The sequence below is a fragment of the Euleptes europaea genome, chromosome 11, assembly GCF_029931775.1.
Source record: "Euleptes europaea isolate rEulEur1 chromosome 11, rEulEur1.hap1, whole genome shotgun sequence".
NCBI classification, from domain to species: Eukaryota; Metazoa; Chordata; class Lepidosauria; order Squamata; family Sphaerodactylidae; genus Euleptes; species Euleptes europaea.
In genome coordinates this window covers 44,871,186-44,892,890 of record NC_079322.1, presented here as the reverse complement: position 1 = coordinate 44,892,890, position 21,705 = coordinate 44,871,186, and the positions used below count along the sequence as shown (strand labels likewise).

Here is a 21,705-nt window from a genome sequence, read left to right as displayed (position 1 = left end):
GGGCTTCTCTAAATATGTTGATTATTGACAAGAGGCATTTCTCAGGTTATTAAGACATATCTTTGTATATGCACAGACTGTTTGGTTGGGCCCACAGATGTGATTAAAGATTCTTTCTGCCAAATCAGATGTCTTGGCCAAAGCCAAGTAAGTATTTTAGAACTACTTATGGAGAATGACATTAACTTTATAGTTCGCTCTTGATTTTCTCATGGGAAAGTAATATAAATGAGAGTGATTCTTCCCAGTTGGATTTCACTGTTATCAATGCAAATCATGCTGAAATTGTACATAATTCTCTTCCAAAGAAAAGGAAATAGCATTTCAATGGTTTTCCTCAGCGTCTCATTGACTTATGGTGGCATACAATTAATTCTGTTAAATTACTCTACCAGATGGAAAGTTACATTGTATATGAAACTAATTAAAATTGCACTGGTATTATATTCCAGACATAAAAGACCCAAATCTGAAACTAAGCTTGCTTTAATCAGTTTTCTTACTGAGGTAAAGCCTCTCTGCTGTGAACAGGTAGCATTTCCCCATTGATTTTAACAGCATGACAGAATGCAAGTTTTTCGACACCGTGTGGAGGCCTCTTCATATTGCTCTGCGTGGTGGCAGCTTTTCTTCACTTGGTGAGGTGTTCATGTGGACTATGCCATTCTCTCTCTTTCACCACCGGCCTGGACTTTGCCGTGGTGTGCAGAAAATGGCTCTGTTTTCATGGTGGTGAGCTGATGCACACCGCCATGGTGGTGACCTGATGCACATGAATGGCTGACTATGCTGAAATTGCTCGATGTAGCACCCATGTGCACTGGCTCTAATTTTGTAAGAATACAGTATTTCTATCTGTCGAGGCTATAAATGTTTAATGTTCTTTGTGAACATTTTCAGCTTGTAAGGAATGCTTTTGAACGAGTTTCATTGCATGAAGCAGAACTTCTGCCTTGCCTTTGGGCAACTCTAAACAGCACGCCTTTCCTGCTTACCTTTCTGTGATAGCCTTCATGGTGGAATCCAATAGCTTTCAATGTATAAGGAGAAAGGGAAGGGGTTCATTACTTGCAAGCGGTTGGCAAAACATGTTGTATCGCGTTGCATATTGCTGATTATTCTTTTCATAGATTAAAATCACTAGGGTTTAATCCTCACATTACAGTCTTTTTCTCATTGAGTAAGGATGTGGGGAAATTACAATGCTGTAAAAAGAATATAAGCAAGCACTTGGGAATCAAATTGTATCCACCTACAAGATTATGTGGGGATATCAGAAGAAACTGTGGTGGTACTTCGAAGTGTTCTTATTCCCGTGCACACCCTGTGGATATATAGGAGGAAATATGAAAAAGAAAGTATATGTGCTATGCAGCATGTGGAACACAACCTTGGAGTAACTAAATCCAAAGCTCTATTCAACCATGGATTTACTATGCAAATCTTTTCTTCATTTCCCCGTGTTTAATTCAGGAATAATAACTATTGTCAAAGATATAGCATGTAAAGTGTAGTCCAAGTGACTAACAGTAAAACTCTATGTCCAGCTTGCTATGTCCATTCTAGCAGAAATGTGCTGGGTGCTCTATTTGATGTTTGCCTCTGAACATTCAAAGCATGGGTGCCTCTCTTGCGCAACCATAGTGAATACATACTACTCATTGCTTACTTATAGTCAGTTGCCATTTGCCTTTATTGATTGGATTAAAGCATTTATAAGTCAAACAAAATAATAAAATGAAATTAGCCTGGCTAGAAGTGCTTATTGTTGTTCAAAGATCAGGGCAGATTTAAGAACTGGGGTGGAAGAACAGAGTGGCTTATTTGTATCGCAAAACAGCTGCAATAAAAAGAGACATTTACATCAGTAGTCCCAGGCACTAAAGAAAGATATCTTGCAGCCTCTTGCAGGGTCATCTCGGACCCATAATGGCAGGAGTGAACCAGTCGCTTCACAGTATAGTACATTTGCCTGTTTGAGTCATAGATCCAATCCTGGAAACTCCGGGTAAAGGAACTTGGGTAGTAGGGCTGAGAAAAATGTCTGGCTGGAGTGATTCGAAAGGCTCAGCCCAGCCAGACTAGACAGAATAAGGTTAAGCAGACTATGTGAGTGACTGGTGATGCAGTCCAAAGCATACATACACCCTTTGAAGACCATTCACTTCAGTGGACTTAGAAGAGTGTAAGTCCACTTAGTATTGCACTGTCAGCATATTAAACCAGTTCCTTATGAAGCTCTTATCACTCACACAGTGCTGGCTTTTGCTTGTCAATCTATCTGTCCCCTCCCCCCGGGTTCCTTCTTACACATGAAACTGCCTTATACTGAATCAGACCCTTGGGCCATCAAAGTAAGTATTGTCTACTCAGACCAGCAGTTTCTTTCCAGGGTCTCAGGCAGAGGTCTTTCACATCACCTACTTGCCTAGTCTCTTTAGCTGAAGATGCCAGGGAATGAAGCTGTGACCTTCTGCGTGCCAAGCAGATGCTCTACCACTGAGCCACAGCCCCTCCCCTCTTACCTTTCAACGTAGAGTCACATCCAATGCTGACTCTGCCTTGTCAGCTTTTAAGCGGCAGCAGCAATCGGCAGGGTGACTCCAGCTTCCCTGCATGTTTTATTCATCCACCAAACACCTGCGTGCTAGATCATATATTGGAATTACATTTGAGGTCATGATTCTCACTTGAAAGCTGGATGAAGGAAATAGAGGGAAAAGTGGAGCAAAACATCCTTAGACTCCCCTAACAGTAAAGCAGTTGTATCCCTTGGAAATGTCTGCATCACCCTGACAGAGGAGCACTTTTGCTCTGCCTTCAGAAGACCATGATGGTATGTCCAAACTAGTTCTGTGGAACTAGGCACTTTTCAGAAGGAGATCAGTTTGTGAAGGTACCTCAAGAGTGATATTTTTTCTAGTATCAAATCACCTTCCCACCAGTCTGCACCAGATTACTGACAATTTGCCTTTTAAAATTCTCTATAGTGGGATCCATATGCAGTACTCAGATTGTTTTAAATTCTTAAGAAGAAAAAAAGTTGGGTTTTATACCCAGCTTTTCTCTAAGAAGTCTCACAGCGCCTTACACTCATAATCCTTTCCTCTCCCCATAACAGGCACCTTGCGAGGTAGGTGAGGCTGAGAGAGTTCTGAGAGAACTGTGACTGGAGCCAAGGTTACCCAACAGGCTTCATGTGGAGGAGTGGGGAAACAAAGCCAGTTCACCAGATTAGAATCCGCTGTTCTTAACCACTGTACTATGCTGGCTCTCTGAATGTAGATTTCAGAATGTAGGCATGTCACAAATGCGCAGATTCAACACGGTTCTTTTTATAAAGCTGTTCTAAATCATTGGATGGGGCTAGAGAGATGATACTGATGCACTGTTATTTATCTCCACACAGTCTTCACATTTCTGTAATTAGAAACAGGAACATCCTGTCTGTCTTACACATACCAATTTTCTAAGCAGTGCTAATCCCTAATTATATGATTAGGTTTAAAAGCACAACAAAATAATCCTTCAATATGTTCAGGTCATTATGCAGATAATTGCCAATATCTTATTTTTGTCCTGGAAGCCAGCTATATAACTATTCCATCTAGTTGAGCTGGGGGTAAGTACCGCCTTCCAAGAGAAGCCATCCTTTCCCTCAAACATGTAGCTGTAAATTATGGATCATGCAAAAAAAGAATTGTTGCATAAATTCAGTGACAGTCTTTCCATTTTTTTGTTTTATTTTCTTCATTTTTATGGACTTTTATGTTCCTCTGATTTCCCAAACACAACCTGCATTTTATATCCATCTTAAACCATGACCAAAGGTTGCTTTCTGGAGCATGGGTTTCTTATATATGGGTATACATCACTAAGACAAAAGGTTTACTCACTGTATAGCTACACCACCCACTGTTTCCTACACAAGTTCATGATGTGCTGAGAAACAGATGGGATTATCTCTGTTGGTTCAAAATACCACTGTGCTGTATTGATTTCTATCAGAGATCCAAGTCTTTATAAAGCATTTCCAGTTAAACAGGAAATTTTGAAGCACTTCTAGGGGAAGATGGAAGGGACAGAAATTCATCCCTGGCAACTGGACAGTTGTGTCTTCTTTGGCCAAGGGTGACAGCTGAGTAAGGAAGTGGGCCTTTCCCTTCTGGCCAACTCTTTGGCTGCATCAAGTGGGGTAGTAGCCTTTCCCGTCAGGCAGGAGCTGCCCAGATGCCACTGAGCTTTGGCTCCAGAGCCTCTGGTGGGGTTTGGGGAGGGGGCTACTCTGAAGACTTTTTCTAGGGCCATATAGACATATAGTCCATCCCTGTCAGTGGCTCCTGGATTGACTTGTTCCTTATCCCAGCTTGATGTTTTCCTGATCCCATGGGTAATGATAGTCTGTCTTGTGGTGGCATGTGTGAAGAGACGGTCTACACCAGGTAACTAGAAGTTGGTTGCTGCAGTGGTCCCTGCCTGCCCCCCCCCCCACAACTGTTTGTGTCAGACGTCTGATTGTAAGACTTGTCCCATTGTATCTGGCCCTGACACTAGAGTGCTTGTCAAACTGTTACCTGTCTTCCATGATTGTGTGTGTGTGTGTGTGTCTGAAGGTCTCCAAGATGTGGTTTCCTCTGTTCTCTCGAACCAAATAATCCAGTATATATGTACAATACTCACACAAACTTGTCTTTTCTTGTCCAGGTTTCATCTTCTATTGCATCTCTCTAAGGGTATTCTAGATGTGGTGTTTTTGAGATACCTGTGTTGATGCTTTTAAAGCTGATTTTTGCCCTTTTCCTTTTATTACAAAATACTTTTCATTTCCATAATGGCACTTCATCTTTTATGGAACGGTTTACCTTTTCCACTGGAGCACAACTCCAGACAGCCACATAAAGACTGTTTTCTCTGTTTATGCAGTTGATTGAAATGCATGGAGTGATGGGTAGGTGATTAAAAACAGAAAAACAATCAGAGCAGCTAGGCATGAAAACACATTCAGAGACAAGTGGGACTTCTCCCTGGTGAATGTTGAAGAGCTCTTTCTCTACACCACAGAATGCATCACATTATTCAGGCACTGATTTGGAAATAATCTACAGTTGGGGAACAGGGGGAGCTATAAATAGAACAAAACCCTAAACGTAAACCAAGGCAGCGCCAGAAATTACTGCACTCCCAATTTTAATTATTGTACAGTTGACAAATAAAAATAGTGATAATTCAGTTTCATCACATGTCAATAGAGCAATTTAATGCTATGGGGGGCATTAATCTTAAAAATGGAAATTTCTCTACCCTTGATAGACCACTATAGTATTAGTGATTGATGAAATGATACATACCAAAATAACATTTTTGATGCAAGTTGACAATTCAGTTGAGAGCTGGAACTATGCGAAGGAGTCATGACTAACAATAGGCATGGGAAAGATATTTCCAGCCACGATTTGAGAATACTAAACAACTTTTTAGTAGTTTCAGAGGGTAGCCATGCTGGTCTGCAGTAGAATAGCTAGATTTGAATTCAGTAGCACCTTCGAGACCAACAAGATTTTGGAGGTACGAGCTTCTGAGAGTCAAAGTTTCCTTCATCATACCTTTGAGATTTGACTGTTCTACTGCAGACCAGCACTGCTACATTTGGGTAGTTTTTTCAGGACTGGCTAGTACTATAGCACCTGATTGATCAAACAGAACATCAAGAGGAGGGATATATAGTGCAGTTCAGTGAAAAAGGCTTTAGGTTTTGGTCTGAAAATGTCTGCAATGGATTTGTTGTAGTCTTTGGTCTGTTGCTCTCAGAGGAGTAACGTTGATCTGTCTTTCAGGGCTAGTGGGTGAGTGACAACAAAAATCTTAGAACAGCTTTGCAAATGAAATATTAAAAATAAATACATAGTACATGTAAATGAAAACCTGTTGTGCTTGCTAACTTGCTTGTGATTAAAGGAAGTGAAAAGGAGTCAACTATTTCCATTTTCTAACTCCCTGCAGTTTTAATGTGGTAATGAACTGTTTTTTTTGTCTCCCTTTTCAGCCTCAGAGCCCAACTTGAAAGTTCGCTCCAGGTTAAAACAAAAAGTAACAGAAAGGAGAAGCAGCCCTTTACTCAGACGGAAGGATGGAACAGTTGTTGGCACATTCAAGAAGAGACTGTTTGAAGTTACAGGTAATGGAGGGCTGGACTGGAGGCTGTCTATCCAAACATTTGCTGTTGTAAAAAAAAATCTGGTGAAAATACTATCATAATTGATTGCATGAAGGTTTGCATAACAGTTCAGAGATGCAGGTGAGATTTATCTTTTGTTCTGTGATCTAAATATATACATTTCTTATAGGCTGCATTTAGACTTAATGACAAGCTGTGGTTTGCTGTTATGGGAAGGCATCTTAGAAGTTCTTAAGTTCATCTGTGGCTTGAAGATTCAACACTTCCTCATTTGCAACAAGCCAAAGTTTGTTGTGACATCCAAACCAGGCAAAAATTACAAACTATGGTTTGTTCTCATTCCTTTTTGTGGGCAAAAAAACATAATTTGCCAGTTCACCTGGTTTAGATATTCATGACAAGTGATGGTTTGTTGTGAAACAGGAAGTCTGTAATCTCTAAACAGCATGTGAATTCAGGAAGGAGGGAAAGCAAGCAAATGCAAGGAACTTCAAGGCTTGTTCTTATAACAACAAACTATAGTTTATTATTACAGCTGATTCAAGGTATAGAGAATCTTTGTTTCCTGCCATTAACACTATTTAATACAAGCAAAGGACCTTTAAAGATTGACTTGAAGGGCAAATCCCATTTTCCTTTCCCTTGCAATCTAATGTGGGGTTGGGGGGACCAGGAGAAGAAAGGACATGCTTACCACTGTTTTTTGTTTAAAAAATTCCCCAATATGTATCTGGTCACATTATGCAGATTTTTTTAACTGCATGGTACATGGCAAATTTGAACTTATTGATAAGATAGGTCAGATACCTTTGCTCTTTCACAGACGTCCCGTTGGCATTGCCTGCCTGAGAGTATTTGGCTCTTGTTCTGCATTACTAGACATACAACAGTTTTTGTGATGGCCTTTGATTTAAAATAAATAAATATAGCTGGTCAGAGGACCATTATTCTGTAAAAATTAAACTAGATTGTGAACCCAATTCACAAGAAAAAGCATCAAAATTATCTTTTTTTTCACATAGGGTTCAAGGCTTGTTTTTAGTTGATGCTGTGGACTCATGTATTGATTCAGTGTTCTTTTCTAAAGGTTGTTTTTGAAAGAAGAGATCAACTAATCTTAACTGAAAAGTGCAAAGTCTTGCACAGATGGACAAAATAAACAGTGCTGATCTTTCCATCTTGAAAAATGAATGTTTGATTCCTTAAGTCATGTTGCCCTGGTTGTTGTTGCTGATGAAGGAGATTGGACATTTTTATAAAATGAAAGGATTTACTCTCTTGATGGATTTTTATTTCCCCACCCCCCCAAAAAAACCCCACAGTTTTCACAGATGTTTTGTACAGAGTTGTGGAATATGCTGTGATTTGAAAAATTGCATAAACCTCTTTAAATATTCAGTGCCAGATTTCTGATCTTGGTAGAAATGTCTGCTAATAATTCAGTAAGGGGAAAATATATTGTTTTGTAATATTATAAGAGCTGAACAATATGAGAAATTTTAGGTCAGTTAAAATTAGTGTTATAATATATTTATTGCATTGAACATACTTATTAGTTGCCTCTCCTTTAAAAAATATGTCACAGTGAGGTAGGGTTGCCATGTCCCCTCTGGACACTGGTGGGGGAGGGGGTGCAGGCTTGCCAGATCCAGGATGGGAAACTCCTGGAGATTTGGGGATGGAGCCTGGGGAGGACAGAGACCTCAGTGGTGTACAATGCCATAGAGTCCACCCTTCAAAACATCCATTTTCTCCAGAAGGAACTGACCTCTGTAGCCTGGAGATGAGCTTTAATTTTGAGGGATCCCCAGGTCCCACCTGGAGGCTGGCATCCCAACAGCGAGGGCCAGAACCAGATAAACATTTGAAAGTTCTATAAATGAAACTCCCAGTGGTTTTTTTCCTCTTAAAAATTACACATGGAGCAAGAGATGGGCACACACGATTTTGTTCAAGAACATGGCACATGGGGAGAGAAGGCTTACACTTTTCCCTGATGCCGCTTTCATAACATGTGACAACCCCACAAAGCCAGTGTTTGTCCCATCAGGACAAGTATACATGTACTAATGTAGGAACTTGTGTGTTTGATTTTTATGGCAAACAGTTGTTCAACAAGGCCTTTTCAGGTATGTGAGGAAAGTTTAAAACCTCTGAAACCTGGGCCTTACCAGAATTGGATTCTGGTGCATTTCATAAATGACAGAAAAGGATGCTGGAAATTTATGGCTTGTTTGATTTGGCCCTGAGAAAAATTTGAAGCAAACGATCCTTTCATAGAATCATAGAGTTGGAAGGGACCACCAGGGTCATCTAGTCCAACCCCCTGCACAATGCAGGAATTTCACAACCACCTCCCCCACACACCCCCATGGTGTGTAAAATGGTAAAATGTCTGTATCAAGTATCCTGAGGGCCGAACTAAACGTGATGGCAAACTTGTGGTCACTATGAGTTTGCTATCACCATTTTGAGGTGATTTTAAAATACTGTGAGGGCCCAATCCTGATTGAGTCTGTGATGCAGAGTTCTCCCCCGTGCCTTTTTTAGCACCCAAAGAGCTGCAGGGGAGCCCATACGCACCCTTCGGCTGTTGTAGCTTGTGAAAAGGCTCAGTGGGGGGGGGGGAAGAGTTCTGTGCTGCATGCCCAATGATCAGGCCCTCACACCATTTCAGAAGCACTGTAAAATGGTGATGGTGAACTTGTGGCAGATATGGGTTCGCCATCATGTTTACTTTGACCCTGAGTGCACAGCCGTATGTGAACTTCTGTTTATATAAATATCATTCCAATGACTCCTTATCAGTAGCTGAGTTCTCTTCCAGAAGGTCTTCTTTGAACCAAGGGAGCCTTCTTTTGATGGAACAAGGATTTCCCCCACTAGACTTAGCTCCTTCTACTGGAGCAAGACCTCACTTAGTGGTAGAGTGTCATTGGATCCAACACATTACAGCTAATATTTCCAGTTTCTTTCCAGTCCCTCATTGGGGCTCAGAATAAGAAACTATAATTTAAAACAAAAAAGGAAGGGCGGTGAAAAATTATTATCCAGCAAACTATCTAGCAGTTACCTCTTTGCGTGGCCTACTGCAGTCTCTTAGCTCAACCGAGGATAAGTCTGCATGTCGGGTTCAGACAGCCAAAATGTGCAAAGAAGTGTTTCCTGTAAAACATTTTAGTTATGTCTTTGTATTTCTATTGGCTTTGACATGCCAACTGATGTCAATGAATTCCACATGCCCTTAAAAATCACATGCTATCACTTTGATCAGTATCCATAGAGTTGTTAAGCCCATTCATAGCCATTGGCCATGACACCTAGATGGGACCTCCATATTCATAGGCAGCATACCTCTGGATGCCAGTTTGGAAGTTATGACAGGAGGCACTGGCCTCAGTGCCTGGTGCATTTAGTTGGCCACTGTAGGAGATAGGATGCTGGACTAGATGGACCATTGGTCTGATCCAGCAGGCATCTTCTAATGATAACCCTACTTTATATCTAATATAGAAACAATGGACTTTTTAAAAAGAGAGAGAAAGAATAACCAGTAGCTCCAAAAGGTAGGTAGAAAATTTATCAGTTTTAAGTCAAATTTATCAGTTTTAAGTCAAAGATTTATTGTAAAATAAGTACTTTTGCCTGATTGATCACATCAGTTTCAGTCTATAGTTGCATCTTCCTTGTAGAATCATAGAGTTGGAAGGGACCGCCAGGGTCATCTAGGCCAACCCCCTGCACAATGCAGTTTCTTTCTTTTTTTTAAGACTTTGTATCAACAAGATAACATACCCATCATTGTGTCAACAAATCTTTAGTTTTCTGAAGATCTACATATTTAGAGACTGAACTGTCATCATAATGCCAGCTTTAGGTCAAAGTATTTGTCTAAAACATTCAGTATAGAAACAAATTGTGGAAGTCTCAATTTAAGAGATATGCGCTTAAGATTCTTGATTTAACATTTAGTCCCCTAACAGTGCATTCCCAAGGAGAGTCACTCCAGTCCCAACCCATTCATTTCAATGGGCCTAGACTGGAGCAACTCTCCCCAGGAATGCACCATAACAGAGTTGTTTTCTTACAAACTGCATTCAAATTAAAATTGTCTCCATTAAGACATTTTGCTGGTGTCCATGCTTCAGTCACAGCATGCGTTTCAGCTAACTAAAGTAAAGGCTGCTGTGTATTGTTAGCAAAACATGTTCTCTAGCAAAACAAAATAAGACGTGACCATTAAAATGCTAAATTAAGATGTTTCCAACTTCACTGACAGAGATGCACTGCAAATGAGGTATTGTTTTTTATTAGTTACTCATATAAAGGCTGGTTCACAACTGAGTCCTCCAGGGGTTTATCCAAACAGCCCAGGAATGGCAGTAGGCCTCATGAATTGATGACATGTTTTCATGACCTTTGAGAGTCCAGTATCTTTGTCATGCTGATCTCTCACAGAGGCAGCAGAAAATGCAGCTAAAGGTACTTCCTCTTCCTTTGCTCATTAGGCATTTCTTTTTCAATCTCTTGCCTGCCACTGAGTAACCTGCCATCTCTGAGGGAGGGAAAATGGTCAAGTAATAAATTATGCCCTTTGTATATCAGAAGCATCATGGGAGGAAAAAATAAATCTATGAATAAAGGATACGTTGTAAACGCACGTTGTCATATATGCTGAATGTAGCTGGTATTTCCTAATTGCCCATCTGTGCTTATTTTTGTCTTATCTACAGAATCCTCAGTCAGTAGCAGCTCCCCAGGATCAGGTCCTAGTTCACCCAGCAATGGTCCCACTGGAAATACAGAAAATGAAACCCCAGTGTTACCATCTAATTCCCAAGCTGAGGTAAAAACACAGCTCTTTGTAGGGCGGGGGGAGGGGGAAGCATTCATGGGTCTGGAAACTGGATTTCTTATTCAAGCTGCCTTGAAGGCCAAAGAGGCTGAACGTAATTGGGATGACTCAAGCAGCCTGTTTGAATAAAAATGTATACAGGCATAGCTCATTTTATAGTGCTTTGCTTTATTGTGCTTTGCGGATATTGCGTTTTCAAGCAAGTCTGTTGGCGCCATTTTTCCAACAGCATGTGTTCACTTCATGTTTCTGTGTCACATTTTGGTAATTCTCACAATATTTTAAACTTTTTCATTATTATAACGGTACATTTTTTAGACATAATGCTATTACACACTTTATAGTCTACAATATAGTGTAAATATAACTTTTATATGCACTGGGAAACAAAAAAAAATGTGTGACTCGCTCTATTGTGATGTTTGGTTTATTGCCGTGATCTGGATCCAACCTGCAATATCTCTGAGCTATGTTTGTATGTGACTTCTAGTCAAGAAAAGTTTTGCATAAGCACTTTCAGTGAGAGTAAATTAAATGGCTTGAATTGGTACTTGGTGTAACTTTTGAAGGAATATTGGGATTTTGTTAAGGCCTTCTCTCCTCAAGCTATGCACACCAACTAAGACAGAATGGCGAAAACCTCTGTTTTCCTTTAGTTTGTAGCTTAGCTGTCTCAAAGATTATACTGTTTGTTTGTTTGTTTGTTTTTTAATGTAGTGGAAGACACACTGGGGTCTCTTCATGATATACCTTTCCCCTTTCTTCTGCCCCTTTCCAAATTTGTAGTAGTACAGATATATCTTCTACCACTATAGCAGTGGTAACCAGGGAAAAGAGTCTGCAGCTGGAAGGAATTTTTGAACAGTCCTAAAATATACAAATATAGTAATATAAAGTAGCAATTGTCTTCATGTGTCTTGGAAGATTTCTTCAAGGCTTGGTGAGAATCTGATCATAATGACGAACTTTCTCAAGTTTCGAGCTATGCTACATTAAAAAAAATCACATGTAATATTGGACAAAGCTATTGCTTTTGATGTAATGATGAATTGCAAAGAGATGCATGTTTTTGTAAACAAAGATTGTGAAGTGGGAAAGGAACAGGGAAAAGGTGAAGTGGTCTGTATTTACAAGAGTTGGGGATGAAGGAAAATCTTTCTTACTTACTTCATTTATACCTTTATGCCTTTTCCCCAACGGGGACCCAAAGTCATGAACCTCATTCTCCTCTGCTCCATTTTAGCACGACAGCAACCCACAGTAACCTTGTGAAGGCAGCCTAGGTTGAGAGTGAATGACTAAACCAAGGTCACCCAGCAAGTTTCCATGGCAGTGGAGATTTGAACTCATCTCCCAAGTCCTAGTCCAGCACTCTAACCACAACATCAGCTGACTGTCAAAGTGCTGAGGGATTTATGTTAGTGATCCCCAGCAGATGAGAGACCTGGGAAAATCACTTAGCCTGTTATTTATCAAACTTTACAGCCCAATCATCTTTCTCATCTCTGATCCTCTTGATGCATCTGTCAGATCAACCACAGACAAATCCAGAGTAATGTTCTGTATAAATATAGCTTACTGTTTCAAGAAAAAATATGTAGATTGAGGTGAAAGTTGTGTACAAAAGGACATGGTTATGCTATTGTCATATGTCCAAGTTTTGCATGGGTGCCTCGAACTCTGAATATTCAGTCTTTGCTATGTTTTTTTAGACCAGTTTACATCCTTTGAGGAACTGGAAGTATTTGTTTGTTTGTTTATATGTAGGGTTGCCAGGTCCCCCCTTGCCACCGGCAGGAGCTTCGTGGAGGCGGGACTGGGGGTAGCGATCCATGCGTGCGGCACAATGATGTCACTTCTGGGTTTACATTGGAAGCGCCGGCAGCACACAGGATGCTCTAGCACTATCCTCCAAACACTCTATGGGAACCATAAAGTTTTGGGGGAGAATGCTAGAGTATCCCCATCACAATGCCAGTGCTTCTGGGATAAACTCAGAAGTGATGCTGTTGCGCCGCATGCACGAATCGCTTCCCCCCTTCAGCTGGCCTGTTTCCACCCGCTGACCAGCTGAGGGGCAATGGGCGGCCCGGTTAATTGGCGGGCAATTGCCTGCCATAACCAGGCAAATGGAAAGCCTATTTACATCCCACCTTTCCTTATGGCACCAGGCAGTTTAAAAATATCATTTTAAAACATACAATGTAAAATTAAACCCCAAATACCCACCCTTAAAAAGTATTCAGAAACATTAATATCTCTCACAACATAGGTCATTTCCATAAAGAGGTATTCAGAACAGTTTATGTGTTTCCAGCATCTGAAAAAAGAGCCACATTAATCAGAATGTGAATCTGCTTTCAAAGGTTAAAACTAGCATGGGCGATTCTCAAAAATGATGTATTGGTCTAGGCTCTTAACTCTGCCTGTGAACTTACCAGATGGCCTTAAGCAAACCAGTATCCACTCGGCCTCAGGCCCTCTTCTGTAATACAGAGCCAATCCTACTGGCCTTCTTTATAGGGCATTTGTAAATGATCATGATGATAATGAAATGTTCTGGTAATATGCTATAGGAAATCTGAGATGTATTATACTCTGGCAATGTGCCCATGTTTGTGGCAGGTGCATGCATATGTTTGTGAGGGGATGGACTTCCACAAGGTCCCTGGGAAGTACAATTTGTGCACAATGTACCTCTTAGTGGGCTCCCTTTTAAAGTCAGATTGTTTTAGTGTCTGGGCTTTGCTGTCACCACAACAGGGTCTTTAAGTGCTCTCTCTTACTATTTCCCACAGAGATGGATGCTAACTTTTTCCTGTCTTCGTCTCCACAAACTAATGTCCTTAATCTTTGGTTCTCGGTCATGCAAGAACATGACAGAATGTTGGCAACCAGCCTTTTTAACTTTATAGAGTAGATCTTGTGCCACATCAGCAGGAGGCTCTGGTTGAAATGGATCTTTCTTACCTTTGCTTTCCCAAGCAGCCCTCAAAAAGACAGTGCCAAGAGTTGGGGGAATCCATGCAATGAAAAAGCTCTACAACATGGATAAGGAGGGAAATGTTGGAGGAGAATTGAAGAGTGGAAAGTGCATGGAATTTCCCCTCTATGTCTCTTTGATCCACCAACAGGTGTGTCACTGAAAGATCAAGAAGGAGGAGTGATTTCATCCATTTTCCCCTCCTCAGTGCAGTCACCCTTATTGTGTGGCTTTTGTCCAACCTCAAGTATTGTATTTTGAGGGGTCTCCAGGCAGCTGCTGATGGGGGAAAAAAAGGGAAAATCCACTTCCATCAGAACCTTACTCTGGAGGGGCATAGCATCCAGCCTTCTGTCTATATCTTTATACGGTGTGAACGAGCGTTACTGCAAGGCATTCTTAGCAGCACCCTAAGAACAGACACTTCTTCTGCATCCAGAAACACCTAGATATCCCTACCTTGTGGATCTGAGGAGATGTAGATTTATAGTAGTGTACGCCTGAAGGTTGTGTTGCCTCACCCCTCTTGCAAAGCTATAGTTTACCTGATTTATGTGTGATGCTGATAAGGCAAAATACTTGCCTTGTGACTTTTTTCATGTTCAGTCCTCCTCTCAATTGGGCTGTTAACTGCACAATGCAGCTTCTCATACTTAGCTGACATACTGGCTATCTGTAGCCTAGTCCATAGCTATGCACATGTACTGTAACTGCCTTGCAGAGTAGCGGCCCAGGTTTAAACAAGGAAGTTCAATATACTTTCAGGAACACTAAGAAAAGCTTAAGGAAGCTGTGACTGTAAATGCTTGTTGATAAAAATGACTGCTGCCTAGGAAAAAGTAGTTTTAAAATAAACGACCAAACATGACTCACTTGGTATTGATCTGTCCCATGCAAATTATTCTGCTAAATTTCAATGTTATATTGTATGCGTAAAAGATTTAAAACTTGGTTTTATGTCCACAAAGTGGTGTCATGATGGAGACATCTAAGTTAGATTAAAACTGTATAAAAACATATTTGCTCGTCGTATTAGGCAATGTTCTTCACTCACTGCTTGCTAATCCTATTTTCCCCAAGAAATACCCAGACCCAGAATTTCTTCACAGATATGCAGCCCCAGATTTTTGAAATAAATAAATAAATACTCATTTCACTAAAATGTTCAAACTTCCCCTTATCACCCATATGATAATATGGGAGTCCAGGTTTGCAAGCGAAGGGGCTAGGAAAAGTTATCGATGGGTGTGGCTCGCAAAGCCCCATCTTTCTCATACCAGTTATCTACCCCCACCCTCAAAACAAACATTCAGAAGGAGGTTTCATTCCCCCTCCCATTTTGCCCTGATCCCTCACCCCTATTCTTAGACTTTTAGGCTTTTAACACCCACATTGTAAGCATGATAGGATTGCCTAAGGGAGTTGAATAATCCACATTAAGTGGATGTTGGCTAGATATCCTAGATGGGCAGGCAGAATTTGTATCTTCTTCATGAAGTAAGTTGAGAGAAGACCTTTTTTTCGTAGAAGCAGATGTTGGTTCTCAAAAGAACTGCTTACCACTGTGTTTTGTTTGTTTGATATCAGGAAGCATATCCTGATATTCTTGCTTAGAAAATGCTACTAGTATTCTGGCTGCTGTTGCTACTGTTACTACTACTGTTTCATATTAATTTGGTGACTACAGCAGAGACAACATGTATGTTCTGCCTGCGATTCTAACACCTGTGCCTTCTGTGCAGGGCCAAAAAAATTAATATTGCAGGGGTAGGCATGTTTCTAAAATTGCAAAATGCCTCTAAGCAACAATACTCTGAGTGCAGACAGTTGCTGATCTCTGGGGCTGCCATTCTCTGCACAGACACCTTTATGCAATTTCCATTGAGTTCAGCGGCACTGATGTGTGGGTCGCTATGTGCAGGAGTACAGCCCATATAATCTGCTTCAAGGAAAAAAAGAACAACATAAGGGAAAGCAATTTGTCTGCTACAGAGCTAATGGGATAATGTCTCCAGGTCATTGGCAGGACAGTAACCCCTGAAAACTGGAAAGCTCAGCTCGGTCTCCAACAGTGACTTTTCTTAATAATGAATTAATTGTGTGTGTGAACTCTGATCCGGGGGCAGGCGTGTGACCTCTTCACACTGATAAGTAGCTTCTCTTTGGCCCAGAACAACCCCCATGCCCTAAAAGGCTACATTGATAGCTACCACGTGGAGTTTTTGGATTCATGATCCTCTGGATGAGATTCCAGGAAATTCAGAGCATGTAGAACTTCAAAACAGAGGCTGTTGCGTTCCATTGTGTTCTCAGTTCAGAGAGTTCGATTTGGACAGCAAAATCACATTGCTGTACATATGTGTCTCCCATATGAATCACCTTAAAAACTAGGGCTTTGTGGGGGAGCTCTACTCCATATCCCTTAACTTGGAAAAGTTAAATCTTATCTCATTTGGAGCCAGGGCTTCTCAACAGTGGTCAGGTAGGTCCCTAGTCTCTCTCATTGTCTGGTTTTAGGCAGCTTGTTAAAACTCTTTGGAGGGAAGGTAGGACAAGTTCTTAGAAATACTTTTAGGAGTATAATATTTTTAAAAGGCCTTCTTTGCTATTGCTTTGTGTCATCTGGTATTGTTTTAAAGTGCTGTTTCAATGTTTGATTATTCTAAAACTGCATGCCACCTTAAGCAGTTGCTAGACAGTAATTGCAATTTAAGACATTCTCAGTAGATGTTATAATAATTTCTTTAGTATATTTCTTTATCCCTTTTCTAAGACAAAGTGAAATCATAAAAATAATCAACAAATTAAAAATGCTAAGAATAATACCATTATAAAACTAGCCAAACCAGCAGAAACAATTTAAAACAATCCAGACAAGCACAACAGAAAGAACTCTACAGCTGAAAGCTAACTTAACCAAGGCATAATAAAATACTGAACATCTCCACATAGTAACAGCCTGGGCAAATAAGAAGCCCAGCACCTGAAAACCAAAAGAGGGTGGATCAGGTTTAACCTCTAAGGGGAAAACATTCCACAGATGAGCACCACCTCTGAAAAGGCCCTGTTTCTAGGTGCTTTCCACCCCAGTTTCATGACTGGTGGGATACAGAGAGGGATTTGGAATGAAGATGAGGTAGGCGGGATGATAAAGTCCTATACTGTGCTAGAAATAGGCTTGTGTGGTGCAATGGCTAGTCTATTGGACTAGGATCCGGGAAACCTAAGTTGAAATCTCCACTGTGCCATGAAGCTCAATGTGTGACCCTAGACAGGTCAGGTCACTTTTCTCTCAGCCCAACCTACCTCATGGAATGGAAAGATACCTTTCTGAGCTCCTTAGAGGAAGGGTACAGTAAAAATGTACTACATAAGGAGATACAAATAAGATAGTACACAATATGTCCACTGGAAAACTGCTCCATTATAAAAAGAATATTTCTGAGCACTTCTCTAAAGGGTTTTCAGTCCTCACACAATACGCTATTTAGTAGCAGCTCTCAGATGGCACTGTTGGCATCAGTGGAATTTCAGTGTAGAGGAAATGTGTTGGAGGATAACAGATGGCACATGGTAGTTTAAATGGTCTCTGTACATTCATCTTCCTAATTACTGTGCATATATCTACATTATTAAATAACAAGCCTAGTTTTCACTCATTTTGCAGGTGAGTTCTTACGTGACTGTCCCCAATATTTGTCAATATAGAGGGGGTCTTGTTAGAGAGATCTGTGGAATGGGCCTCCCAAGACTTTACTCTGATAAATAGCAGCCATACGGGTTTCTGATTCAGTCTGGGAGATGGGGAAAAGGGTGTAACCCTTTCCATCTGTGATGTTTTCTTCTGCTCAAATGTCCCTGCCGCTACAATCAAACAGATATTTTCCCATTGGAAAAAGCATATTTGTTTGTTTGTTCATGATATGTCTATGCCATCTCTTCAGAGTCCTGAAGGTTGTCTTATGTTTCTTGCAATGTGGCAAATAAAGATTCTGTAAGCATTTGAGGTTAGGAAAGCAGCTGGAAGTGGGGCTGTTCCATAGCTCTGATCCAGTTGTAGCTGCTATTTACCAGTATATATCTTGGGAGATCCATTCATGTATCTAGTATCGCCAGGTCATGTCTGATAAACAGTGAGAGCTTGGGGTGTGTGGATGGGGGTGGGGGGGTCGCCTTGTATACACCATGACAGAACTTCTGAGGAAAACCAGAAATGAGTCATCACTGGATTCCTAGAGCTACATAAAAACATAAGAAAAGCTCTGCTGAATCAGACCAGTGGCCCATTTAATCCAGCATCCTGTCTCACAAAGTGGCCAATCAGTTCCTCTGCAGGTCCAACAACAGGGTATGGAGGCTGAGGCCTTCCCCTGATGGTGCCTCCTGGCACTATGGTTTTCAAAGGTTTACTGCCTCTGAATCTGGAAGTTCCCTTTAGTCACCATGGCTAGTAGCCACTGATAGACCTATCATCCATGAATCTGTTGAATCCCCCTTTAAATCTGTTTTTTTTTTAAACGAGTATTTTTCGGGGGGGGGGGTTACCGGCAAAAAAATAGCTCCAATAAATGGGATCCAAAAAAGTGGACCCTGAATAATGCTGAATTTAGTCACCATTGTTTGAGGGCCACTATGGCTCCACCACATTTTCTTTAACCTCCCTCCCTCCCCCCCTCACTTACCTGCAGTCTGTTTCACCAGGGCAGCTAAACTCCAGCTGTAGTTCTGCTGCTACCGGTGAAGCATAACTGAAGACAGGCCTGGCTGGGAGCTCTCAGCCAGCCCTGCCTTCAGTTCTTCGGTGCAGCAGCACAATTCCAGGTGGAGTTTTGCTGCCCCGCCAAAGCTGAACTGACGACTGGGGCTGGTGGGGTTCTTCAGCATGGCAGCAGAACTCCAGCTAGAGTTGTGCTGCCATGCCAAAATTAAACTGACCACAGTGCAGATCTGAGACAAATCCATGCTGCCTGCCTCCTCCAGACTCTGGAGAAGGCGAGCAGCGTGGATCTGAGACAGGAGTCGGAGCCTGCAGGCAGTGGGGATAGGAACGCCCCTGCCTTCCTAGTGTGGCGGGGGTGATAAACTGAAGGCTGAGCTCACTCACAGCGAGCCCAGCCTTCAGTTTAGTGCCCCCATGGCATTTTTTTTGGTTCTGGTTTATTAACCCGAAATTTTTCAAAAAATCCGGGTTTTCAGATTTTTAAAAAAATTTCAGGTTTTATAAACTGAAAAATACGAAAAAGTAATAATAATTGGTGTACACCCCTAGTCGTCACCACATCTTTTGACAGTGAATTCCACATGTTAATCACTCATTATGTCAAGAAGTATTTCCTTTTGTCCATCCAGAAATACTTCTTTCCAGTTTCCTCTGGAAGTGACATCATGCTGCATACGACCATGGGGTTGTTGTTTTTTAAAAAAATTCTCCCACTACAATTCTAAATGGTGGAGGGCAAGAAGGTGGTAGAAGGCCGCTTGCCGTAGCAGAAGGCTTGACAACCTTACCTGGATCTCCTAGCATCTTGTCTCCTTTAGCCAGTCAATGCACTTTGCTGTGCCTGGATGTCCTCCTTGATGTGTCATTTGGAAAGGTGGCTCTGAGGCTAGCAAGCTTCTGCATATTCATGCCCTCCTGTATTTGCACCTCCTCTTCTCTCTTCCCATATGCATCCATAGAAATTAGCCCTCTTCTTCTGAGCCCTGAAATGTGTCCAAAAGGGTATTTTTAAAGCTCCAAATGCTGGAACCACACTTACAGCTCATTGGCAGAGATCTTAAAAGCTGAAACCACTGCTTTCCATTTGTGGCTCCACTCAGAAATTTCATTATGTGTCTAGTTACTTGATAGTTAATGTTGTGGTCCTGTGGGCTGAAACATTTTTCCAAGGACAGTCCATTTGATTTGAGTAAGCTCTCTTTTGATGGTTTAAGAGCAACCAAACTGCAAAGAGTTTCCTAGTTTTGCACTGGCTGCTGGTTCTCAGAGGTTAGCTATCAAATTGATTCTTTGTCAGACACACAAGGTACAAGCGTTTCTAATAATAGGTTGCAGTGTTGGGGGGGGGAAATCATTCACCGTGTCACTGTTTCTACCATAATCCTGCCTGACTCATTCTTTTGTTGTTTCATAATAGTTGTTGTGACAGTCTGCTCCAAGTGTGACTTTCACATCTGAGTGGGTGGATGCTGCTGTGGTTTTCATGACAGCAAGAAATGCTGGGGGCCAGACAGGTTGCTATGACAGAAGAATCATTTGCCAGTAAAAACATGAGTCAGTAATGTAAATGATCACTCTCTGCCATTTTTGTAATGCCGTTTTGTCTCATTTACTATCATGCTGCTTTGCTATTTACATAGCAATAGGACTTTAAATGCTCTGCTATAAAGATTACACTGGTAGCCATGGTTTAATTTTTTTTTCTGGAAACACACAGATAATTCCTTGCTAATGCCAGGGAGGAGTTGATAGGCCATTTCTTTTCCTTTTTTGTTTTTGTTTTCTGTCTCACCATTGTCATCTGCTTCATTCTGCATCACTTTCATTGCTACTGTCAACAATTCTTTTTTTAAAATGCCATTTATACATATTTTCATACCATGCAACTGAAGTTGCATTGTATGCAACTGAAGTACAAATAATGCTGAAAATACATGCATTTTAAGGGGGAAATCAGCACAAGGTAGCAGCAAATGGTTTAAAAAAAGAAAAGAGGTAACCAAAGAGGTCAGAAATAAAAGACCCATGGGTTTGATCAAGCCAGAAGCTTTGAACAATTCAGTCTTATCCAGCTATGGTATTAATTGGTCCAGAGATTCTCAGGAGAAAGGCAGGCATCTAACTATTTAAAATAATTAGCTAAACTGTCTTGCAGTGGTGACAGTAAGATTTCCCTCTGTCTATAGAAACTGCAATGTTTCCCCCTGTCCTGTGGTGATTTCAGGAATCCCTATCCATACAGAGGGTATGTTAGGTGAAGTAACCAATCTCAATGCAATTTTATGCTACAGAAGATTTCTTGAATTGATTTTGCTTCATATAAGGTAGTATTTATTATTCATTAACTGTCAAAATAACTAGGTTCTGCAGAGCAGGTGAAAGATGTGGTGACAATGCAAGAGTCACCAATTTACTGTTGTGTTTTAATTCAAGAAACAGTCCTTCCCTCTGTGGGGCCCATCACTTTCAGTGGAGGGAAAGTTTGCCAGGCTCCTCCATAGAGAAGCATAGCAAAGTTCGCAATAGAGAAACTGACCGCGGCCACTTCACTATTTCTTCTCTATGAAGGAAGATGGGGGTGACCCCTTCCAGACCTCAGAAAACCGGACCCCCGGACCCAATCTTCACCAAACTTGAGAGTTCAGGCAAGAAGTCCCTTGCAGCTACGTGGCAAATTTGGGAGCTCTACCTCAAAAAATGCAACCCCAGGAGCTTCGCAAAGCCTGGGGAAAGCCGAACCCGAAAAAAACCAAATAAATACCCGGGTTTTTCGGGGATGGCCAATTGGGCTTTGTCTTTCTCCCCAGGTTTTGGCATTCGGTAAACCTGAACCTGAAATTTACTGAAATTGATTTTTCAGGTTTATTTTAAGTTTGGGTTTGTCAATATGCACAAGCCTACTCATTGGTAACCAATGAAACACAGAGGGTAAGCCCGTTTCTTGAATTAATATACGCCTTTAGTTGGTGACT

The 21,705-nt window shown here is 41.1% G+C and overlaps 1 protein-coding gene across 4 annotated transcripts in view; it reads left to right on the top strand.

Moving 5' to 3' along the window:
- Positions 1-21,705, top strand: part of HDAC9 (histone deacetylase 9) — a 504,774-nt gene that overhangs the window by 219,664 nt on the left and 263,405 nt on the right. For all 4 annotated transcript variants that reach the window (XM_056857023.1, XM_056857026.1, XM_056857025.1 and 1 more), the window contains 2 exons: positions 6,044-6,175; positions 10,909-11,021. In XM_056857023.1, the coding sequence (XP_056713001.1) occupies positions 6,044-6,175; positions 10,909-11,021 (245 nt within the window). The remainder of the gene's footprint in view (positions 1-6,043; positions 6,176-10,908; positions 11,022-21,705) is intronic.